The sequence below is a fragment of the Camelina sativa genome, chromosome 19 (genome assembly GCF_030686135.1).
Source record: "Camelina sativa cultivar CO46 ecotype springtype chromosome 19, ASM3068613v1".
Taxonomy (NCBI): Eukaryota; Viridiplantae; Streptophyta; class Magnoliopsida; order Brassicales; family Brassicaceae; genus Camelina; species Camelina sativa.
The window spans coordinates 19,789,846-19,814,845 of record NC_141898.1 but is presented as its reverse complement, the minus strand read 5'-3'; the positions used below and the strand labels follow the sequence as shown (position 1 = coordinate 19,814,845).

Below are 25,000 nucleotides of genomic sequence, written 5' to 3'. Positions count from 1 at the left end.
GTGGCCAAATTAGTTCTTATAAACCTCTTCGCAAGTCTTTGAAACCGGGGTGTCACAAGAGATAACATGATAGATGGTACTCCAAGAACGACGAAGGAGCCAACCCTTGGGATCTGAGACATCAGCAACAGAGGCGTACTGAGAAATATCCAATTGCAGTGGTCTCGTGTCTTCCAAAACATCAATGAGACGACCTTATCTTGTCCAATGTCTTGATTTAATTGAACATGATATTTACATACAACTAGGTTTGAACCTGCGGTACACCGCAGGACGATTTGTTACTATTTTAAAAAAATTGAAAACTAATTAAGTGAAATTGATAGATTTATATATATATGTATATATATATATATATATTAAAGTAAGTTCTAACATTTTTATATATTTAGTTTTACTAAGGATGTAAAATGGCTTAATAGTATATTTTTCAGTAGACTAATTTAAAGTGTATAGTGTTTTAGACATAAATATATATTATTCGTTTCGTAAGTGATATGTTTAAATTTTGTAACACATTATTATAGTCAACACAATTTTAAATTATAATTTAATTTTGTTATAATTTTATTAACTAATCATCTCTGTACTTTCAAAAATCTGTAATTGCTATTAATATCTTGATTTCGAAATAATAGTGATCATATATTTAGGTTTATGAGAAAATATTAACATGCATATCTATTGGGTTACGTTTTAAATTCCATTTCATATTGGGCCAGATTAGGCCTGTTTATATGAAGAATTTGAAGGGCCTGTTTTTTGTTTTCTTTTTTTTCCAAATGTAAACTGACAATTTTTGTCTGGAATCTAGATAGAAAACGACACTTTTTTTTTTAATTTCCTTAAAGCTGAACTTCATCTCCGATCAATCAACTTCGTCTAGCTTTTCATGTTGATTCCAAAAAATTAGTTCTCTATTTCAATTTGTATCCTTTCAATCTTTCCATATATCTGTTTTTTGGAGAGCTATTCAAGGGTCAGATACTGATTGTTGTTAAAAAAGTGGTGCTTTTCCATTTTGTTTTAATCGGCTATCTATCAGGAATTAATCAAGTCAAGTATGATTTTTTCTTTAAATTGGTTAACTCCTTCAAGCAATCGATCATCTGGGTAAGATGCTTCTAAATCTTTATGTATCATTTGTACTTGTATGATTTCTACTATCTTTGGCTGTGAAGATCTAATCCTCTAGATTTTTTACTTGATGATGTTATAGAGTTTTGTTTTATCCCGACTAATAGTAGGATGTGTAATACAGAAAATTGTTTATATCGTTTACGACCAATCTAAGTGCCTTAGTCAATCTGAAATTGTGTTGATTTCTTTTATGTAGCGGAGACAACATCTGCCGAATACTCGTAATATATACCAATCATATCACGGGTATAGCTTTAATTATGTAATTAGCACTTCAAGATTCAAATAAGTAATCTGTGGTGGTACTGACTTTTTGTTGTCTTCTAATTCAGGGGAATCATTAATTGTTAGAGAGATAAATTACAATCAGATTGGTTTATGTTATATCTGAAAGATCGAATTTCTGGAAACGATCAGGTTATATTCTCTGTCATTGATCGTTTGTTTCCTTCTGCTTTAGTGGATGTGTGTGGCTTTTCACATATTTTTTTAAGGCTCTAGCAGTTGAAATTTGCCTATACACCTACTGGAAACTTCTGCCATTGAGACTTTCATCACGCTGTTAACAGTTTGCCTTTGGATGCGTTTGTACCTGAGATCGATGAATCGGGAGCCATGTCTTGCGGAGGTCTCTCTTTGTATTCATCGATTTATCTCTGTTTTTTTTTTATAGTTTCCTGGTTAATTTGATGATCGTTGATCATACTGAATTGTTTATAGATACATAATTTCTAAGAATATTGGTAATTTCTTATCAATATTGCTAATTTCTTATTAATAGGTCTCTCTCTGTATTCGAAGAATATTGCTAATTTCTCCCTCCCCCGAATGTAATTGATTTTGTCTACTGAAATACTAACTGCCTGCTATATTCTTTGTAGGTGACCAGTTTGACATCATGTAATATTGATGAGCCAAATTCTGGGAAAATTAATCATGATTGACAAAATTCGTTTCGACCTTAGTTTTGAAAGGTTAGTTTTCTAGAACACTAACTTCTGTATTATTATATACATGAATTTATTTATCATGAATAAAACTATGAAAAACTTTATTATGATAAGATTTGATTCCAGAATGTAAATCCAACATAAATAATAAAAAACTGGAAACATTTTTAAGCAGTTTCATAAACTTGTAGCCAAACATGGTTCCTTGTATGAGTCGTAGAGCACGCCATGGTAACTCCTAAAATATTTTTCACTTGTTGGTCCCTTCAAAAACCTAAAAAAGAATTTTACATAATATATAGAGATTATATAGAGATATTTTCGAATAATATATATATATATATATATATATATATTGCTTGTCAATATTTTTAATAAATATTGAGAACTCACCATCCATCATTATTTTCAAAGATTCTGAAATATTTCCTTGAAGTGATTATATAGACATAGATATAATCAATATGTAAAATATGTCAAACAAAGTAAAATAAGAAGTGTTTAGTATATACTAACCTTCGAGCTTTTCAAGGAACCTTTCATTTATAGTGTGAACATCGCTATTTGTTGGACATAAGATAGCTTTGTTTTGAAAAAATTTGGGATCTTTTTCCTCCTGCAACATTTCCAAATTTCCATACACGGCTCTGCTTATAGCATCTATAGGATCATCAACATTTTTGATTAGAAATTCATTTGGAATATCAATTAGAGCTTCCCCATCATTTGGCTCAGCAATTTTCCCATCACCAACAGCTAATATCCAATCAGAAAACTCCTTGATATTTTCTGCTTCGCTCTCCGACACTCCATTTGACATAAGACGCATGTTCTTTGTCAAAGTTAGAACCTTACAATGCTCCCTGAGATAAGATGAATTTAAAGACGCTAGAACAATCTAAGCCCTACCAACACCGTTGATAACAGGGAGAACTTGTCTGAAATCACCTCCAAAGACAACAACCTTTCCACCAAACGGCTTATTATCATTGTTTTTCAGAATATCTGACAAACTTCTATCCAAATTCTCAAAACAATATATGCTCATCATCGGTGCTTCATCCCATATGATAAGAGAAGTTTCTTTCAACATGTTAGCAAGATCTAAATTAGGATTGATATTACACATTGTAAAATCATCAGGGTTAATAGGGATACAGAACCTTGAATGTGCATTCCTCCCACCCTCCAACAACAAAGACGCAATACCGTTTGATGCAACATTAATTGCTATCAATCCCCTATATCTACCAACAGCAGACAAAGTTTCCCACATAAAAGTTTTCCCTGTTCCTCCAAAGCCGTATACAAAAAACACTCCTCCATTGTCTTTCAGAACAGCCCCCATGATCTCATCATATATTGCTATTTGTTCTGATGTCATCTTATTTATCCACTCATCATGTTTTTCTTTCAAATAATCACGATCGTAGTTCTTCTCTTCTGTAATGAGACGGTTGGAATGATCAACATTTATGCCAGTTGGCTTAGGCATCTCGTCGAATGCTTTTAGAGTTCCACCATTGCTTAACATTAGTTCTTCAATCTCATGGAGAGTATAATTTTTCTTCTCATCATCTGTTAAATTCAATTCTGCACATAATAATTAGATATCAGTCACTTAACTGTTTTACAAAAATAAAACTTGCTTAACTGTTTTTTTTGAAATTATAAGCGGTAAGATGTTTAAATGAAACCAAACCTGGATTATTGTATTGTTCTCTTTTCTTGTACTCAATGTCTTCTGATAATACTTCCCAAGTTTTATCCCACACATGTTCTGGTCTTTATAAACAACCATCTAACAACATCATAGTGAATAAATTGCGCAGTTGAGGACCAAAAAACCACTGACTTGATTCAATAATACTATCTATATAGGCCTGATCATCTTCCAAAATACCAGGCGCCCAACATGCTTTTTTGTATGTGTCATACACAACACCTCTATATGTTCTAATATCTTCATCACTTTTAGGACCAGTGACTATACCAAGAAGGATTCTCATGTAATATTCTGCTTCCATCTTATGTGGAACATAATTAATGCTTCCTATAGAAAAACCTCTCTCCCTAAGCTTCCATAGTTTCTTTTTTGCCATCCAAAGTGAAATATTAAGGAATTTCAGCATAAGTGAACTGCCTAGCAAATTCACAAACCTGATTCAATTTGAGGTAGGCCATGAACATAAAATCTACATTAGCTCTTCTTTCCAAAAAATCTTCAAGATTATCTTTGCCTTTGTAAAAAACTGGTTGCTTTCCTGGTTGATGGAATGGAAGTTTCATTACTAGTATATTTCTATACTGTATTGAAAATTTAAAAAGCCTCCAAGCTGCTTCAAAAGCTGAAACATATCGACAGAAAATGAAATCAAATATCAGTTTTTTACAACACAATATCTAAATAGTGTATATTCTTCGGATTGAGTAGTGCAGGATTTTAAAAATACCTGCAATCAAACCAATTTTTTACTTCATCTTTTTTCTTCTCTTCGGGATTTATAGAGGAAGAAGCATCACCACATCCTGCGTCCGTTAAGTTGTTACTAATATTGGTGACACCATTATCGTCTGAAGTAGTTTTCTTTGTAGGTTCTATCACAAAGCTACACGATCTTATCCCTTGTTAATATACTTAAATAAGTATTTGATAGAATCTGATTGGTTGCACCACTCAACATTGATGTGAGCCCGATAGCGCAATGATAGGATACGATTGTAAGGGACAACATATATGTTATCACACTTTCTTCCATTCTTCTCTACAAAAACCGTAGATGCTCTCCTTCTATATACTGGATATCCATCTTTGCCAACAGTAGTATCTTCAACATACTCCTTAGGAAAAAATTTTGAGCATTTTCCATCAACCATACATGGTGAGTTTGGATTCGCCGCACCACATGGTCCGTGGATCATGCAATCCTTTACAACTTCATATAGTTCTGGATCTTCATCTTTATCTGGAATCTCAGCAGAGATTATCTTGTTAATGTCATCGCTTGTTGGAAATTTACAACTTTGATCCATGAATAGAAGGATATGCGCATGAGGAAATCCTCTTTTCTGGAATTCAACAGTGTACATTGTTGCATTAATAGCAAACATTATGTTAGTAAATTAAATACAGATAATATCAAAATAAAGCATAAAAAAAAAACTCACCAGCTGTAGTCTTCCCTAAAAGATGTTTTTCTATTAAGTCTTTGATAAGAGAATCAAGTTTTATCTTGAATATCCTGCACATAATGTCTGGTCTATCATCTGAACTCAGTTTCCTCTTCTTCAAGTACCTTGTAATTTCTAGCCACTTGGGATTACATGTAAATGTAATGAATAAGTCAGGAAAACTAAATTGTTTACATGTAGTCATGGCATCATAATAACCCTGCAACATATAGTGAGGTCCACCGGTGAAAGAAGCTGGTATTCGAACTTGCTTCCCTTGCTCCTCCATGTTACAGTTTCCACTTTCGGCTGCAGCTTCCAAAGATGCATAATTATCACATCTTACATTAGACTGGTTAAATTTAATATACTTCAACCTATTTGATTCCAGACTCGTGTATGCATCTACTAAGAACTGTTGGAATAGACGCTTAGACCTTAGGAGAGTTTGAGCTTTATTCTCTCTTTCCTGGATTCTGAAAGCAAACCACTATCTCATACTAATAAACTTATTTTCTGTATCTAGGTTGTCACCTCTATAGCTTTTCTCTATTCCAATTCTGAAACCATCTTCTCCATAGGGAAAAATAAGAGGGTATTGTAGTGCCAAGTAAGAAACATGCACTTCACTTATTCTTTGTAGCTTTCCAGAATTCTTTTCTTGTACAACTATATCACGTCCAGGCATCTCAGGACAAAAATCACCAAGAATCAATGCAGCAACTTCTGCTGTTTTTGGCATAGAATATGTTCTCCCATCCTTACCTACACGAATGATGCGCATATGAAATTTATCTTCTTCATTAGCATCAAACTTATCTTCCGCTTGTCTAAATGCATCAACATAAGGATTTACTTCATCCAGCATCTTAATAAGTTTAGCGATGAGCTCCTTTCTTATACTATTTCTCTCTTTGACACTCACGGATTTTTTACCCTTGCTGTTCATAAATTTCATTAAAAAAAAACCCCCGTTTATCAGTAGAAGTCTGTTAAAGCACAGTAGTACCTATTGTGAAGGATACGTTTGTAGTAAACAATCAAAGTTGAATGTTGATCGTTCCATACCTCATTATAGTTGATCTGTTTTCAGTCTCATTCTCAGTATCTACTATATATAGCTGTGAAAACTTGGCGTAATCTCCATCTTCTGGCTACATACTTCCAATTTTGTAAAAATTTTGGCCATGTAGCTGGAATTGCTTAGGACCTTTTCCCTTCTCAATGGATCGATCGACTTGACCACCAAGAGAATTAAATGCAAAAAGCATATTGTATGGTCAGATATTCTCTCTAAAATGTCTACTTAGTGTATCATCCTTACTAAGCAATTCCCTAATTAGCTCTGGTGCTTCTTTTCGGAAGGGTATTTTTACAGTTCCTTGTAAAAAGCAGAGGGAGAATTTTGGTTTTTTTGTTCTTCTTCGTTTTTTTAGTCGTTCATCATACCACATCATAGCTTCACAGTAACAACACTTGTATGTTGGATCACCATGATCTAAATATTCACTTTCATTCCCTACAAAAGTCAATTTGAAATATAATTTAATATAAACCACTAAGTTAAATAAATTCAGATAGCAACTTTTACGAATAATACCTTTTTGTCTTTTTCGAGCCGAAGATTTACCCTTTGAATTAGATGTTGACGTGCCACCAAAAGACAATGATTTTACACTGAAGCCTTTACGTCGTTTCTTTTTTACCGTAAATGCAACATCTGTTTCTATTGTGATCTCACTGCTGGACAGTGAAGTTTCTGAAATAGTGTCATCTTGACTACTAACATCGAAATCCTGTTCATTATCTGAATGATCCTCACCTATTATCGTAAATTAGTTATTGATGAAATAGATGAGGTCGCATAATTAATCATTAAACAATCTCAGACACCTTACCTTCAGTTGAAGAAGCATAATTGGTGTTTTCCATATACTCCTCCAAATGTGGAATATATTTTTTTGTTTTTTGAGTGGTTGCTTAACTACATTTTCTATTGGCACATCTGAAAGTTTCAAAGTTTTGCATCATTAGTATGTAGATGTTTGAATAATAATTAACAATACTAACTCTTAATTGTTTAAATATTTTCCAGGTTTTGTCCTCTTGCTTGGTGTTGGCCAGCTTGGCTTCTATCTTCTAATTCTATCAGGTTGGCTTGTAATTTCTTCTAAAACCAGTTTTGAAGTACGTTTGTTTTGGCTTTGACAACTTGATCTTCTCGCTTTACTTGTTGATATAACATCTGGTGAACAAAAATTATAATCAGTTTCCCATTTACTAAAATTATAGAAATTTGAGTAAAGAATGGTATTAAACATACCATCAACAATAGTACTTTCTGAAGTCCCAAATAGATTACCGTCAACAATAGTACTTTCTGAAGTCCCAAATAGATTCGTAATTAATGATGACTTTTCTCTGGTCAATGTAACAGGGATCGTTTGTGTTTCCTCTTCAAAAGTTGCTAGTGGTGTAGGAAAAAGTTTAGGCAGCTAAGTTTGGGAACGTGGTAATCTTAATAAACATGGTATTATTTACTTACACTTGATAGCTTCATTTCTTAGATCTTCAATAAAATCGGTTGTTCCTAATGGATAGTAGGATTGTCGTATATTCACCAGAGAGAGATTAGATGCTTCTGCTACGAAACTGGTTACTGTTTGGTGAATCAAACAATATTATTATTAGAAATGAGGTTAGTGTAATGAGCATATACGTTGAAAATTTAATCCAATAATGACTGACGTTTACCTTTCTTAGAGCTGATACGAATGGAGGATAAGAAATCTACATCACCAAGATCTGCATATGATTGGTTTATCTGGACAGATGTGTAGTTCTCAATTCAGTTTACTGCCACTCCTTCACCTATCACTTGTAAATGCAGATTATATTGCTAAAATAAGATTCAAAGACAATAACATGTTTTGTATCAAATACAGTAGAAAACATACATATTACACTACTGCTGTTTTGCAAATAGGATCTATCCAAATAGGAACAGGTTGATAACTTTGCTCTGTTGTTATTGAGTGAACCAAAACTTTGTCGGATTGTTATTGGTGAGAAATTGTTGTTTTGATCTTCAAGATTCTCTTTTCCTGTAGGACAGAATTGCATTGCCAAAAGAGTGACAACCTTTATGATACACAATTCTCATACAGAAACAAAGATTTGAGGTAAACACCAATTAAATGTCTACCTATTTTTTTTTGGAGTACCCCTGTTTCCTGTTGGATAGATTGATTCTTCTAGAAGAACAGGAGATAAATTAGTTAAGTCTGTAAAAAGCCTTCCAAAAATCCCTTTCACATTGAAACTATCAACTTTTGTTTGAATAGCATGAGAATTCTCATTCACAAACATGTTATCACTGGTAGTAGGCTCAGTAGGACACTTCCTCTTACTCTCTCGATTTACACAATCAAATCCATTTCCTGAAAAATCTCTCTTGTTCCTCATTCGTCACTTTTTTTTTCTTGCTATCTATCTCATTAAAAAATAGTTAAAGGAATAACTAACAAATCCTATATTCATTTTGAACGTAAATGAAGGAATAAGTTTCTGTAATTGAGGATCATATCGATGTAGACATTAATAAAACCAAAGTACGAAAAGATTTTCGCTGTCTTGTTAGTGATTTTCTTGTTTCTGAAATGGTAATAATATTTTCAGTTAAGTTATTTAACGTATCATATATTTAAGAGTATTTCATTTTCTCTTTAGGCTATATTGATACGAATATGGTATAGTATTTATTTGAGAAAATTCATCAAAATTTTTGTAGATATTTTAAGGTACATGAATCTCATATTAACATAAGCCTATATTTTGATTATCACATAAACCCAGGAAATTATGCACATAAATATTATTATTATAATATTATTATATTAGTAACCATTATATAGTAATAATAATAACGTAAAAATTGTTGTTTATAATAATCAAACTATAATTTTTTATGCTAGAAAATGTTTTTAAAAGACTTAGTTGTATATATAAGTTATAAATGTTTTTAATATATGTTCTATCTATATAGAGATATAACAATTGTTCAACTGTGTATAACATTCATATTTATAATGGTTTATAATAAAACTCAATCAGGAAACATCGAAAATAATGTGAGTCAAAAAATTTAATAAACCAAATATGCCTTGTAATAATTTTATTAAGTTGTAAGGCCAACAACAACAACAAAGGAAAACCAATAGCAATTATTATTCTCGATGGATTCCAAAGAATAGGATCCTTTATTTAGTGCTTGAAAGAAAATTAAAACTTAAAATTCCAACGATCCAATGACCGATTCATTCTCTCATTTCTTCTTGTAAGTAGCCCCATTGCCTCCTTTTACCCTCCCTGCAGTAGCCATCTTTGCCTGTGCCATAATCTCACCCTTTATGTGATTCTCCTGTTTTATGTCGACAACCTTGATGTGATCCAAACAAAGTTTCTTGGTAGCAGAAGCATTATCTAGAGGAACATCTTAATCACCGGTTGACCGCTTGGAAGAAGGAGTGGTAGACTCAGAGGCTTCTTCAGTACTTGTAAGTAGTAGGGTTACCTAAACAGAGATTCATTCAACTAAATTTTACAAATTCATATTATAAGATAATGTTAAATTGCCCATACCTGATCATCGGTGCTATCATCAGTTGGATTATCTCCACCATGAGACATCTCAGTCACATCATCATCGTTAGTACCATCCTTGGAAAGAACTTTTGAAACCTTGTAGGTATCCAACTCATTCCACAAGTTGTCGTTTTCAATGCTTATCAGAAACTGGTAAGTTTTCCCAACCAAATTCCTGATAGTTGCTGGCAAATTTTCTGGATCTTCCATCTGTTTTGAGAAAAAATTTCGATAGCCCTTTAAATATTTATCATATTTTACACAGCTAAAGAGACAATTGTTTAACTAAAGACATATTACCTCATCAAAGGGTCCTTCAATTAGACTGTTAGCGGTACAACCAACAATCTCAGCAGCCGGGCTATCGAAAAGCATTAATTTCATCTGTCCTGTTTGATCCATCACCTTGACATGTGTTTTGAACCTAATCGATTTATGTATTAGAGTGATAATGGATTACATATTAAGGATATGAGTAGTTTAGTTTATTACCTTGATAAGACATTAGTCACTTGCGCATTGCAAGTATCACACTGCCACTTTTGTTTCTTTGTAACAGATGCATTTTCATTAGTAGTAGACTTCACCTTGGAAACCTTCTTATTACACTTTTTACATGCAATGTAGTACCACGCCCAGTCACAGTCTATGGCGTAAATAGTATATATCAGCTTAACCTTACCAACCTACAATCAATCAAAAAACTTTACTTGTGTACATCACACACAACATATAAATCTATTAGATTAATTTAGTACACAATGTTCACAGTGATACCTCAATTAAGTTCAAGATATTTTGGATGGTCCCATTCACATGTTGATGGTAGAATTCTCCATTATTTGCTAACTGTAGCTCACGTTTTGGTTTGCTCTCAAGTAAAGTGAGAGCAAGACCATCATTTGGCAACCTAGACAGACAAATGGGTGAAGTGATTAATTTCTCAAAACTGTATAAGTACTATATAAATACAAAACATAATAACTTATACTTACTTATTCTTGAACTCGACAATCTGACCATACTCTGGATTTATTGTGAGTTGTGACGCATTGAAAGCATTTGCTATCGTCCTTACATCTAAGATAGCAGTTTAAACATATTTAGTCAAAACTTGATAGGAAAATTTCGGTAGGTTCATTTATGCATAGAAACGTACCATTGTAGATTTTGATTTTAGCAAATCTCAGAAAACAAATCACCATTTCCACATCGACGTCTTGACATGCAGCGTAGATTTGATCAGCAAATGATCCTCACAAAACATCACTGTGTTGAAAGAATAACAAAATTTTTACATTAACAAAAGTTTTCAATTAAAAAAATACATATAATTTTAATTTATTTTAAAATGTTATATACCTCTCATCCCTGAGTTCAACATCAATCTTGTTTGTTGGCTTGTTGTTAACATCTATTGTCTCCATCGCACCAACATTAACCACTTGACCAACAATGTCTGTGTAAACACATAAACTTTTGAAGAGATAGTTAAAATATTTATGTTATTCATATGATTACCTATTAATAAGTTTGGGTTGAGGTTCCCGGATATTACAGAATCAAATCGGGAAAGAGATAGGTATGGCTCATCAGACAGAGGATCTATCCTCGCCACAACGGTTTGAGTCATGAAACGCATCTTGTATCGATGACTAGTTGGTTTGAATTGGCAACCGGCAAAACTTAACCCAAAATTTTCAACTGATCTCCATTATCCTTGACTGATCTTGTTCTCGAACCGATTCATCAGATTCTTTTTCACTGTAGCATGAATCTTTGTTCCCTGAAAATGACATTGCTGTTAAGCTAATATTAACTTGAATATTGTTTGATTTTGTATATAATAATAGTAGCTCTGTGTACTTACTTGAGCATCAGCGAGCACCATGTCAAATGATTCACCAAATTGTATCTGTTCTCCATGTATGAAGGACACGGACTTGCACTTTCCAGGAAGTTTTGAAAGGCTTGACATCTCGGAGGAAAGCGTAGGAAACAGCCATTGGAAGGTAAGTTTCTTAGTTTGGACTCGAGAATTGATAAATTTGTGATGATTTTACCGTATGTGTTGATGAGATATTTATAGGTGATTCACGTATGCAAGCATAATATCTTTGATTCTTTTAATTTCCAATATTTTTTCGAATATTAAGGTTTGAGGTTAGGGAAGTTTGGATTTTTGTGATAATACTATGAGATTTTTTGAGATTATGATGGATTAAATCCTGGTATTTTGATTGATGAAGCGATGATTAAGGTAATTTGGTTTATTAGTTGGTTATGAGTTATATAGTTACCCGATCTTGATTGTTGTGGTGATATAGTCTTAAAGTTTCGAATATTAAGGCTTGACATGGTCATATAGTCTTAAAGTTTCGAATATTAAGGTTTCAGTTTAGGGAAGTTTCGATTTTTATGATAATACTAAGAGATTTTTTGAGATTATGATGGATAGTTTTAAGGTTTTTGTTTAATATCAAATATCTAATGGGCCAGACTTTTTTTAGGTAGTGTATTTCATAGAAGCTGAATCAATCGGAGTTGAAGCCAAAAAACGTAGAATCCGGGTTATTTTGAGAGAGGACGTGGATCCTTAATACAAATGGATCGGGTAATGTTGATTGCTTATTTTTGACAAAATTACCCCTTCCAATTTTTAAAAACACTCTCCTTTACAACTAATTGAATGACAATCTTGGAAATTTTTGGCAATTTTCGAATTTGTACTTCTCTTTTATATATATAGAGATTACAGTATAACCTTGAAAAATAGTAAACAAAAATGACATGTATGAATTAAAAAGTATATCCCAAAAGCTATTAAATTGGAGTTATCTATTACTAAATTGTTGAGCTATTCGATATTATATTTTTTTTTTCACACTCACATAGGAATAAGAAAACTACTAAAGATATATAAGTTAATAAAGTTAATTAATAAATAAAAAATAAATCAAATTAATATTTTTTTAGGTTTTTAACATATTATTTAATGATATTTTTTTTTGTTGAAATGTGAAATTTATTAATCAACAAAAAAAAATACTTACAAAGGGTTGATATAGTTGTTTGAAACATATTTTTTTTATGGGTTTACTTATGAATGAATGAGTGATGCAATCAAACAAACAGACATAAGAATGGATGATGATGAATGATCAGGTGGAATGCAAGAGGTTTCAATTACTCTTATGTTGTTGTAATATAAGAGATGTCAATCCATAATGAGTAAGATGCAAGCAATCAGGATATGAACACTTATCTAAGTTAAGCCAAGTATGAAAATGGTTTTTTACTAACAACCTAATGATAATGATGAAATGCAAAATGTAAAACTACTAAGATAAGAGACTAAATGCAAGACAGTGACTAGAAACAAAGGTGAATGCAATGAAACATGAATGAAACTAGAAAGATGCAGAACATAAGCAAGAACTCTGGGAAGGAGCTCGAGCAAGCACTCGATCATATGCTCGATCGAGTGACAGGTCGAGTGGAGTGATACGAAGAATAGAACCAAAATCAACAATCAAAACAGAGCAGAATGAAAGCAAATCAAACAGAAAGCGGATAACAGTAATCAAATATAGAAATCAATAAACAGAGTAGGCCCTAGGGATGGATTCATGGGTTGGACTTGAGTTATAATCTCCTAAACTGATCAACAAATCTCAATCAACAGTGAGCTAGCTCTAGACAATGATCTTCTAATACTTGTTAATCCATTCTAATGACTATAACAATCAAGCTTAGATACTCCTAGACCTAGTTCTCACTAGCTATTACATATAAAAGCAGGCATTAAGATCCAGATCATCAATGTTAAAAACCACCTTGTGCAACCAATCTCTTGGGACAACCATGATAATCTCTAGTATTGGCTTTATCTAACAACCTAGACATTGGTGTGATGCTAAGAAGGTTAAGATCTGTTCTTACCCTCTCAGATATAAAAACAGCTTAGAGCACACCCAATCCAGAAGAGATATTTAAACAATCAATCTTGATCAGTCTAAGTAACCATAACTCTTATCCAACCTTATGCATCCCTAAGATCCTAACACACTACTCAGAATCACTAAACATGATGAAAAAAATCATAAACCCAGAAATAACTTGCATGATTAGAAAGATAAGACAAAGATCTACAATATTGTACAAAGAAGTAAACTCAGATTCTCAATACCCAGAAAGTTACAGAACCAACAAAGTAAGAAAATCTAGAGAAAATGCATAAAAGTGGCTTAGATATTTTCCCAAAATGGTAAAAACTAGGTTTCTTAGATATTTTCTCTCTAAAGTACTCTCCTTTGCGGCCATAGAGTACAATGGGTTTATATAGGAAGGAAGGAAACCCTAAAATGGCTAGAAGACAAAATAGGAAGGCGGTTCGGGCAACTCGACCATGTGCTTGGTCGAGTGCATGGTCGAGTGACCTCTTCTCCTGCTTCTTCCAATCGGTCGAGTCCCTCTCCTCACATGGTCGAGTGTCTGGTCGAGTGTGGTGGTCGAGTGGACTTCCGGACCTTGGTTATCTTCTGCTCCAGCTCCTTTGTCTGCTTCTCTTGATGGCTCCACTCTCCTTCAGCACTTCTCCATGCTCCTTTGAGTCCTAAATCACCTGATTATGCAAGAAACAATGCAATGCAATGCAAACCTACTCTAATGCATAAACAGTCCTAAAATTACTCAATAATGGCTAAACAAGCTAGTAAATCATGCAAAAGGTGTAAATAAACTAAGGTAAAACAAGGTGAAATATATGAACATCATTGTTCAAGGCAAAGATTAGAGAAACGACAAGTTGATCTTTCCCAAAACTAAAACTCAGAAGATCAAACAAAAGGTAGTACAAATGCAATTAAGAGAAGAGAGGCTCTAACGAGTCCCGCAAAGCAAACACCCCTCAAAGCGAACACCATCGGGTAAGCAGGGCCTGGAATTTGTTGGGGGGCTGATAGTGCAGGCTCTCAATCCGATCAGCTACAAGTTTCTCAATCTAGGCAAGTAACATTTGGTAAGGGAAGTAAACTGTGGTATGAATAAGCGAGTTTTGTTCCCGCCATACGTAATAGATTGTCGTTTGAAAAACCATGCGAATAAGAACTTCATCAAGAGCAGGGGATGAGTCCCCTGTGATGGCAAAGAGCGTGTCCGACCAGTATGAATTTCCGTAAAGTGTTTTTCAAGCTCATGTCACCAAAAGCAAATTCAATTGCAAGAGATATTGCTAAAAGTGTTACACAAAATGGAAGACTCATATCCTATCTATCCGTCGTAGGCCCAACGTGGTTGCATACACGTATTGAAGAGCAAAAGCATGGTTGATTTGTTCTTTTTAAAAGCATCCAGATCCTATCTTGCCGTCAGAGTTGAGCATTGTTGCTCTCTGTTTTTTTTAAGCTTTCATGCTTTGTTTTTGTTTTACACAATTATATAATTTTAGACAACAATAGAAAAAAAAATTGATGTCTAACTTATCATATTAATTTGTTATTAATCACTATATTTAGGAATGTTAAAAGAGGTTTTTAAATCCGGCCCAGCTGTGACCCTATATAAATGATCCCACTAAAACTCTAATTGTAAAATAACCAATCAAAAGGAACTCAGTTGCTTTTACAAATTTAACACTATCTTGTTACATTTAAACATGCTTTTACTATCATATTCAGATTATGCGCAGAACATCTCACAACACAAACAAAAACTTTCCTTTCCACATTTGTCTGTTACCATAACCTACTATCAGCCAAACCGCGAAGAAGATGCATAAGCATCTTCAGCATTTAGCTTTAATATTATCTAGAATATATATATATATATATATATTTTAAACCCCATTCTTTCAAGCGGTCATATTTTTTTTAGCAATTTCTTTACAGTTGTGTGGGGTTTAAGATCACAAAAAACCAAAATCTTAATGATTAAATGCCATCTATCATCAATGTAATGCGCAATAACAAATATATAATAGATAACAGTACTACAAGCTGACCACAAAACTTATGTGAAACATACGCTGCCTTGTTATTTAGAGAAACTTCAATCAATATCAGCTCCAATAGTTTGTTTACAGGTATGCCGACAATCCAGATTTAAAAATTTATCCTTCGCCCTAACCTTCTCATATTCAACATGTCGAAAAGGTAGATTATGATATATGATGATCTCAAAAGTCATCTCCTTATAAGATGATCATGACAGGATCTGAATCTTCCATTTCGTGTAACACTTTTAGCAATATCTCTTGCAATTGAATTTGCTTTTGCTGACGTGAGCTTGAAAAACACTTTACGGAAATTCAAAAGTAAGCGAGGGATCCACCCAAGGTAAGAATGACAAAGAGACCAATTTAAAGAAACTGTTAGTCTCAATAGCCGCAACCTAATCAAACTACAACTCAATATCCTCCAAGTGTAAATCTTGTAAACTTTGTAAAGCCCAAAAAAACACATTAACTCTGCATTTTGATTATTATTCACTTTTTGAAAATTAATAATATACTTTTGTTTTATAAATAATTAAATTATATATATTAGTAAATTGATAATTTTATCTTTAATGATTATTATAAAACTATTCTTTGAAACATATTTGTAATGATAATTTAATCTATATAATGAAGTTTAATTGAAAGTGTACTCCTATACTACAATTAGGGGATACCGCATGTAATTACTCGCTTTTTACATGATGACTACGGTAATTCAAATCAAATTACTCAATATATTCACGTTGAAACAAAAAGAATATATATACGAACCAAAAATTTAAAATTTAACTGGAAACCACATGATTGGAGATATAGGAGAATCAATATTTTTAATACATATCTGATACGTTTTCGAATCTAATTGCTTAATAATTGACATGTACGACAGTCTCTTAAATTATAATTTTTCTACACGTGAAATATATTGGAACATGGTTATCTCTTTATCACAAGATAGACAAAAAGAAGTTCTAAGATCATACGGATGAGTGTAATACACAAGTTGGCACCTACTAAACCAAGTTCCTGAAAAGGCTAGGGGGTAACAATTCGTATTGTTTTTTTCTTCGAAGGAAGATCTTAACAAAGATATGGCAAACAAATACAATAGCCTGTATTGACTGGATGAGATAGTCTCTCTGCCCCGCAGATTTTACTATTGTATGGGTAAAATATTTGGTCGGACATACGATTGCGACTAAGAATTTTTACTATATAAATTTTACTATACCACCACCCCGGCCTTCAGCCATTGGCCACCACTCCTAATTCTGGCCACCGACTATCACCTACCAAACAATTAGAACATCAAAACGATAATTCTCCCTTCCCCTCATCCTAGTTTTTTATTTTTTTGAATGATATGCTATATTTTTAATTAGCTGAGAGTATATATAAAAAAAAAGAAACAAAAAAATACCATATTCATCTTAGACAAAGGAACCATTAATACTATACCGACGTGATTCACTGAATGTGAATCTTTTGATCCAAAAAGAAAATATGGGGTGTGAATTCATGATGATCGGATCTGTTGAATATATGAGAAGGTTTGGAATGATGTTTAGTGACTGTAGACTTGAAAAACCCAAGAGAAGTTGAAATGACAAGGACAGTCTTGGTTGTAACGATTAGTGAAGTGGGAGAACTTAAGATCTTTTTTTTTTTTTTTTCACCATACCATGTAACTAAACTTCCTTAAACATTACAACATCCTTTGGATTCTTCAAGGCTATTTATTGACAACAAGCTCATATCTTCATCTGAAAGGTTTAGGTGTGGAGAGAGAGGCTTTCGGTTTGATTTGAGAAAAAACTCACAACAATTATCCCTACTTTTATAATAAATCCTCGAAATCTTGTCAATAAGCATAGTCAAAGTTATAAATGTTTTTGACTAAAGAAGTTTGATCTCCAAATGGCTTCTTATGGCAATACAACTGTATGTAATCTTTAAGCTGTTCATTGTAAAATCTGAAATATATTTGCCTAGAAAAGATGTTAGAAGTCCTTACAAACTTCAAATCAATGATTTTCTAAATAAGAAGAAGGCATATTAGCAGATCCAAATCTAATGGGCTAAAACTATAATGGGCCTAAATTAAAATATGAAAACCAAAGCCCAATAACAGGAAACCAGAGACCTCCTCTGTCACCGAAAGATCAAATCAGCGATTAGAGAACAAAAAAAAAAAAATGCCCGCCAAGGTAAACCGTAGATTCGCATCTCGAATAGATGAACATGTTCTTCAAACTTCAAAGCTTGATTCAACGCACTGGTTCTCAAATCCCTTCGTTGTCTTTCCCTAAATGTTGTTTCTTCTCCGATGGAGAAAGTGTGGTTTATCACCACGCTCGTTTGTTCAAGAAACCATTATCGACCAAGCTCAACTCCGTGAGCCTTATGGGTTTCGTTGATCGACCCATACGAGTCATCGACACCGGACCCGATATGTTCGGTGTTTTCACTATGCTTAGATTGAAGCACCCGCTCTATCCTAACCGGAGCTTTAGGTCAGGTTTGTTCGATTCGCGTTTTGCTTGTTTCGATTATGTAATCTAAGTTTGTTGTTTAATCGAAGATTAGGGTATCCTTAGTTTGGGATTAGAAACTGGATTCTTTGGATTAGTTGGCCTTAATGATGTTTGATTATGATCTGTATTGTTCCTAAGCCTTGTGATTGTTAAAGTCTTAGTTTCCAATAGCACAATGTCGATTCATTCGAAGATTGATGAGAGTTTCCTTTTGAATTAGACTTTGTTAATGTGATGATGCAATTCAATGACAGGATATATCTTAGTATGTGGGACGCGATGGCACAGATGTGTATAGCGCATCTGAAGCCAAATGATCACATACTTGTCTCAGGACGCCTTGCTTCTTACAGCAAGAGCTCCAGTGATGAGTCTTGCGGCTTAGATTTTGGTTACCAGGTATTTGTTTCTTCTTGACCATAAAAATTATCTCAATTTTTAAATACTTCCACCAGCTTCTTCTGATGTCTTGTGTAGTTGAGATCCGTTTACATATATGTTCTTAACTTAATGTATCTGTAATGTTAATAATATGTCTTCTGTGCTTAAAAATCACCAGGTTTGTGAATTGTGAATGATTGCAGGTTAATGTGACAGAGGTGAATTATGCGGCGGTTCCACCAAGTAACGTCTTAGATTCTCAGATATCTGAAAAACCAATATCAACAGCAGGTTAATATCTCTTCTACTCATCATCCCCTCTATTGGTTGTGAATATGAATCCACATTGAAACGTGTTGTTGTATATCTTCTGGTTTCGGATACCGGGTTTATGAAAAGTTCTATTCATTAGTTTCTTCTAGTGTTGTATACATTTTGTGTGAAAAGATGATAATTTCCCTCTGAGATGAGCTTGTATGTTTTTTTATTCTTGTTTCCTTAGAAGATGGTATAGAAGAATCCAAGAATGATGAGATATACTTGTGGCAAGTCTTCTTTTCGAATCCATATGAGTGGTGGGACAACAGAAGAAGTAAGAAGAACCCAAGGCAACCTGACTTTAAGCATGAAGACACAGGTGAAGCTCTCTGGCTTGGCTCAGATTTACCGGATTGGGTTACTAGACGACTTGAATTGTTAGACCAGAGAAAGCGTTTCGACAATGAGGAAAAAACACGTTGTGGCAGTCTTTCGGAGTGGCTTTAGGATTAGGATGAGATGTTCTTGGGGTATTATTACAAGTGTGTTGCATCATCCTGAGAATGAGTGAGTAACCAACCATCTTAAAAACCCTTTTTATATGGGATCGATTTTACTATATAAATCGACCCCTTAGTGTATTTAATGTATTTATGATTTCTGTTGATGATGATACAGACAAAGTGAGGAACTCTAAACGGGATTCACAGATTGAAGATGCTGGTTATGATCATTCAACATATCTTTAACTTGAATGGAATTTTGAGATTGCTCTACAACAAGTCTGCTACACTCATCACAAACGTAATATGATTATACACATCCATGTTGGCCGCAAAAACTAGGGATCTTTTGTACGTAACCCCTCAACAACAACACCTTTATAGTTCTTCATACAACTCTTGAAACATGGCTTTTTGGGAGAACCAATTAGAAACTGCGTCTGCTCTGCCTTCTTCATGGCAAGAGAAAGAGCTGCCGTAGCCAAATCCAATGAAGATGATGCGGAGGGTGTTCGGTGATCAAAGGTTAGAGATTCGATACATGCTTCTTCTAGGAGTGAAAATGACATGGTGCCTTTACAAGCCTCTGATATCAACGATAAAGGATATGGACATGTCTTTGGTTTCGTTGATAAAGGGCTAGCTATGTTAGATTTTGCATTGGTGGGTATATGGCCACTGCGAGAGGAGAAAAAAGGTTACAATATAGATTGATATGTATGCACGAGAAGAGTGAAAACAAACCATCGTCTATTTGTTCAATATAGATTGAAGACTGTACATATATTAAATTTTGATGTTGTTAATGGTTTAAATTGTCCGCTATTCATGGCCACAAATTTTAAACATGAAAAACGAGTAAAAACTAGGTTTGGAATAGGTGATATATAGAGGATAAAAACTAGTAAATGCTGATAACAAGAGAATGAATATATATGATAAAGTGAGAGAGAAAAAAAATTCAATGGCATGTCTCACTTTTTAAAGTTTAACTTTTTTAGAAATGTTGATGTTTTAAATTTTTTACCTAAATTTAAAAAATATAATAAATAATGTATTACAGTATTATTATTACTTTTGTTTTCTACCTCTTTTGATATTACAGTATTCAGTTAGTTATGTTTCTTTTACACTTGTCATGTCATTCAGTTACATGCATACATTGAATTATGTATTGTAAAACTAAAAATATTAATTAGTTATTTGATTTTTTTTGGTGAATAACCAGGAGATGACACTCTAGTGACCCGTATCACGAAGTACGCACCAGACGCGAGGAACATGCGCGAAGGACGTGGAGATGTCTCGAAAAGACAAAGAAAAGATAATTTCTAAGAAGGGTCTAAGTAACTTGTGTTAAAAGTTACCAAGTTGCGGAAGGTCCAAAGCCGAAGAACGGACGTGCACTGATGGGACATCCGGTTCATGGGACGACGAACGAACGAGGATGATGGTGAAAGGAAGGAAAAGGAAGAAATGGCCATGAAAAACGGTACGAAGGACGTAAGACGGACCATGGGAATGGAATGGTCGTGTACCAGCCGGACGGACGATGTACCACTGGATCACGAATGGATCGGAAAAACGGTACGAACGTGACGTGAAAGTCGAGTGTCACGGACGAGAGGTCCGGGGATGGACGCAAAAATATTATGTCACGATAAGGAGGACCGGGGACTACCGAGGAAATGGACTCGCGGAGGAAGGATTGTTCTGCGGACGAGTGCAGACGTACTTGGGACGCAAGAGAGACGCGGATGGACGCGGAAAACGGGAAGGAATCCGCTAAAATAATATTTAAATCCAAGAGAAATTAGTGGGATTTAAATATTAATTAATTAGGCATTAGTGGGATTTTTCCACTAAGTGTTTAATTAATTAAAAATAGAGGAAGTGGAGCATTTTTTTAATCGGTTTTGCTAAGCGGGAGGGAATATTCCCCACTCACTGCATGAGATGGAGCAAGGAGAAGAAGACACCTCACTATTTTCGTTTTTCCAAGTGTGAGAAGAGTGAATGTGGTGGCGACACATACCCCCTGCGTGTGGCATGCATAAGTCGCCCACACTCTCTATAAATATCCCCTCAATGCCTTCAATTTCGACCAAGACTCTCTCTAAACACTAAAGCTCTGCCCAAACTTTCTCTCAACTCTTTTGGAGAGAAAATTTCTTGATTTCGATCAAGGAGGAAGAAGAAAAGGAGATTTGGTTGAAGATAAAAGCTATGAAGCAAGAGGAAGTGTTGTTAGATAGGAGTGGTGTGGTAGAGTTCCAATCGGCCAAAAGTCTCCAAAGCTAAAGTGAGTTGTGGATTTTGGGGGATGGGAGGTGTGTGAGCTCTCTAGCTCTTGCATCAACCCTTGTGTGTTGCATGGTGTACTTGTTGCATGTAGATCTAGAGAGTTGCATGTAGACAAGGGGGTTTTTAGAGCATTCTTGGAGGAGAATGGCTTTTTCTTAGGCTAGATGCAAGTGTGAAATGTCTTGCATGTTAGATCTAATGATTTTAAAACTTGTGATGGGTAAAAAAATAATTATAGAAATCTCATGCAAGTGTGAAATGCCTTGCATGATGGATTTTTAGAGTTTTAATAATTTTCCAAGGGTGGAAATAATTTCTAACACTATCAAGCAAGTGTGAAATGCCTTGCATGATGAGTTTTGGGGTTTTAAAAAATTTTACAAGGGTAGAAAAATATTTTAAAATCTCATGTAAGTGTGGAATGCCTTGCATGATCGATTTTGAGATTTTTGGGATTGTGATAAGCATGTTAAAAATTATAATTTAATTTTGCATAATTTTTGGGTGAGGTTAAACTCCTAGATCCGATGGAATTGATCTATGGAGTGGATTATTTTTGGTGAGTCCATATGTGAATTTCCTGGATGGAAAGAGCCGTATGAGGGACCCAAAGATTACAAGGAATAAGTTTAACCTCTAAAAATTGGAAGAATGGTTGTTGGTGAGGCCATGCGAGGAAGAGTGCCGCATGTGAACCCAAAACCAAAGAATGATAACCTCATGGTGTCGATGGAAGATCGAACCATTGGAGTGTTGTTTTCTAAGGACATGCGAGAATCTCCAGGTCGGAAAGAGCCGCATGCATAAGAGATGATTGGGGTTTGAATGCATGCAAAGTTTTATAACTAAAAGACTTAAAACTTTTGGGGTTGGGAGCATATAGGATGCATGCATGGTAGGATTTTCTTAAGTTGCATGATTTATTTCTTGTTGCTTAAGCTTGTGTGGTGATTGTTGATGTTGGCATGTGTTGCTTGCATTTTGTGTGTGGATTTGTTTGTGCTTAATTCTTGGAGTCTTGAGTCCTAGAGTTAAGTGTTGTCCTAGCTAGATTGCGGGTTAAATGTCTTGGTTCGTAGCTAGAGGTCGAACTATGTTCCTGACATGTGTATGAAAATCCGGTGAGCTAATCCAGAGGGATCTCATGGCAGGACGGATTCGGGTCTAGCTAGCTACTAGCCTGAACCGCATGACGATGCGGCACTGTATACCCGGTTGTTTACTTGGGATGGGTAACAATACGGAGGATTTGGGGTGTGTCCTATTGGTTGTCTTTGTGGTATCAACGCGGAAGAGTGTTGGGACGGAACAGAGGATCGATGGGCCCTAGGTTGTGGTGGTATTTCTAGGATGTGATTTCCCTAGATTTGATGGTAATTCCCTAGGTTGATTGTGATATCCCTGGGTGAGGTCTGGTAGTGTTAGTCATGGTGTGGATACCTGACTTTGGAGTCAAGCGTGAACAAGTTATCTTGATGCACAGCTAACTCTTTCCACTTTGGCAGTGATTGCAAGGTGATGTGGGGTGGAGGCCAAGTTAGAGTCAAGGTCTAGACGAGTCGGTTCTTGTTTGTTCCTTGATTGATTGATTGTGTGTGTTGTTTGCTTGCTTGTTAAGCTTCCGTATTGCATGCTTTGATTGTGGGGTAGTTGTGGGGTAGTTGGATGTGGTTATATAGCATGTTATAGGGGGATAGCATGTTAGAGGGTTGCCCTTTCTACAATTGTTTTTCTTGCAGGGAAAGTTTTGAGAGGGTAGTACCGAGTTTAATGGATCAGATAGGATGTTTTCGTGTTGTGTTGCAAAGTCCTTGCTTCTTCCTTTTATTTTTATTTCTTTGTTTCTTTGTTAAGTTGGATCCAACGCTTTTATTTTGTGTTGTTATTGATTTTGTAAACCTTAATTTATATGTAATAAATCGATTATTTTAATATATAATTCGGACAAGTGGAGCTCGTACGGATTAGTCCGGGCCACCATAACGTCGCGTATGTACCGAGGGTTGCAAAGCCTAAGGAATGTACGTAGCGGATAGACGGGTGCCAGTGGATTGGCTGGGGATCCTAATTTGTTGGTGGAACATCGGTTGCATCACAGGCAATCGTCTGTTTTGTGACGTCGCCGGGCCGGTCCGTGGTTAGTCCGGCCGTGCGGGCGGTTTGGGGGCGTTACAGACACACCCAAAATTTTATTATAAAAACCTCAAAACCGATTCCATACGAACTCGCCTATGGCTCCGGACACCACACACATCATCGCACAACAAAGGTTCAACTAAGACAGGAACTACAGCAAAAACATGAAAACCAAGTGGTAAAGAAAAAACATAGTTGACTAATCCATCCGCTAGTTGATTAGCTTCCCTATACATATGAATAACCCGGACTACCCAGTCTCTTGCAAGAAAGCCTTGGAACATACGTACCAGGAAAGACAAAGGATATGACTCAGCAATACCTTGTGTTAAAAAACCTACTAGACCCTCTGAATCCACTTCCAGCTCCAACCGCTGAACTCGGTGCTCCCACGCCGTACACAAACCATAGTACACAACCCAAAGCTACGCTAGTTGTGCTGAACACCTACCAATAGTCACTGCAAAACCACCTTACCAGTCACATGTGCTATAGCTAGACCCGGATTACCCCGTGAAGCTCCATCCGTATTCATTTTATACCAACTAGAGACAGGAGCGACCCAACCTATCTCTCGGTCCACGTGTATACTTTGTACATCTCGGGAATGACCCTGCACATTAGCCAATATCACCTCTGCTGCCAGGTCCTTTACAAAACGAACACGATCTCTGCAGGGCCTATTCTCACCAAAAACAATGCAACACCGCCAATTCCATCCCCACCATACAGCGATAGCAAACAGCATGGGCCATGCTCCCACACTCCCACCTCCATGTTCTACCAGATTATCATAAACCCACTCAAGCAAGGATGATTGGAAAAAGGATTCTTTTAGACTGCGATATAATTCGAGAACATAACTAGCAGGACAGTCTCGGAGCACATGGATAATAGACTCCACACCTCCTCGACAAACCTGACAGACATCAGAATATGAGAGGTGTCTCCTCTTCCGTTATGCATTTTTCATGATCACCT

General features: G+C 35.1%; 1 protein-coding gene, 1 long non-coding RNA gene and 2 pseudogenes across 8 annotated transcripts; 2 read left to right on the top strand and 2 right to left on the bottom strand.

Moving 5' to 3' along the window:
- Positions 1 to 1,336: 1,336 nt before the first annotated feature.
- Positions 1,337 to 7,550, top strand: LOC109130995 (uncharacterized). Its single transcript, XR_002036744.2, has 5 exons — positions 1,337 to 1,386; positions 1,473 to 1,557; positions 1,645 to 1,768; positions 2,022 to 2,114; positions 7,357 to 7,550. It is a non-coding gene; the product is annotated as an uncharacterized LOC109130995 (long non-coding RNA).
- Positions 7,551 to 9,585: 2,035 nt separating this feature from the next.
- LOC104767930 (replication protein A 70 kDa DNA-binding subunit B-like) lies at positions 9,586 to 11,911 on the bottom strand (annotated as a pseudogene).
- A 6,145-nt stretch (positions 11,912 to 18,056) lies between these two features.
- Positions 18,057 to 19,836, top strand: LOC104766613 (protein OSB1, mitochondrial-like). Of its 7 annotated transcripts, none has more exons than XR_002036709.2 (5): positions 18,057 to 18,416; positions 18,692 to 18,836; positions 19,022 to 19,109; positions 19,324 to 19,643; positions 19,755 to 19,836. XR_002036709.2 is itself a non-coding variant. In XM_087500672.1 (4 exons), the coding sequence occupies exons 1-4, from the start codon at positions 18,139 to 18,141 to the stop codon at positions 19,581 to 19,583; spliced, it is 771 nt and encodes a 256-aa protein (XP_087356798.1). In that variant the 5' UTR covers positions 18,069 to 18,138; the 3' UTR covers positions 19,584 to 19,836. The 7 variants fall into 7 exon arrangements, 3 of the variants coding, with proteins under 3 accessions (XP_087356798.1, XP_019096666.1, XP_087356799.1); XR_015590596.1 differs by having other exon boundaries at positions 18,060 to 18,421; positions 19,321 to 19,643; XR_002036708.2 differs by having other exon boundaries at positions 18,072 to 18,416; positions 19,321 to 19,643.
- A 13-nt stretch (positions 19,837 to 19,849) lies between these two features.
- Positions 19,850 to 20,393, bottom strand: LOC147920827 (uncharacterized; annotated as a pseudogene).
- Positions 20,394 to 25,000: the final 4,607 nt, after the last annotated feature.

Coding starts and splice junctions, on each gene's coding strand:
- LOC104766613 (XM_019241121.2), top strand. CDS start 18,139: ATGAACATGTTCTTCAAACTTCAAAGCTTGATTCAACGCACTGGTTCT. Junction 18,417..18,691: donor TATCCTAACCGGAGCTTTAG/GTCAGGTTTGTT, acceptor ATTCAATGACAG/GATATATCTTAGTATGTGGG. Junction 19,110..19,320: donor AAAACCAATATCAACAGCAG/GTTAATATCTCT, acceptor TTGTTTCCTTAG/AAGATGGTATAGAAGAATCC.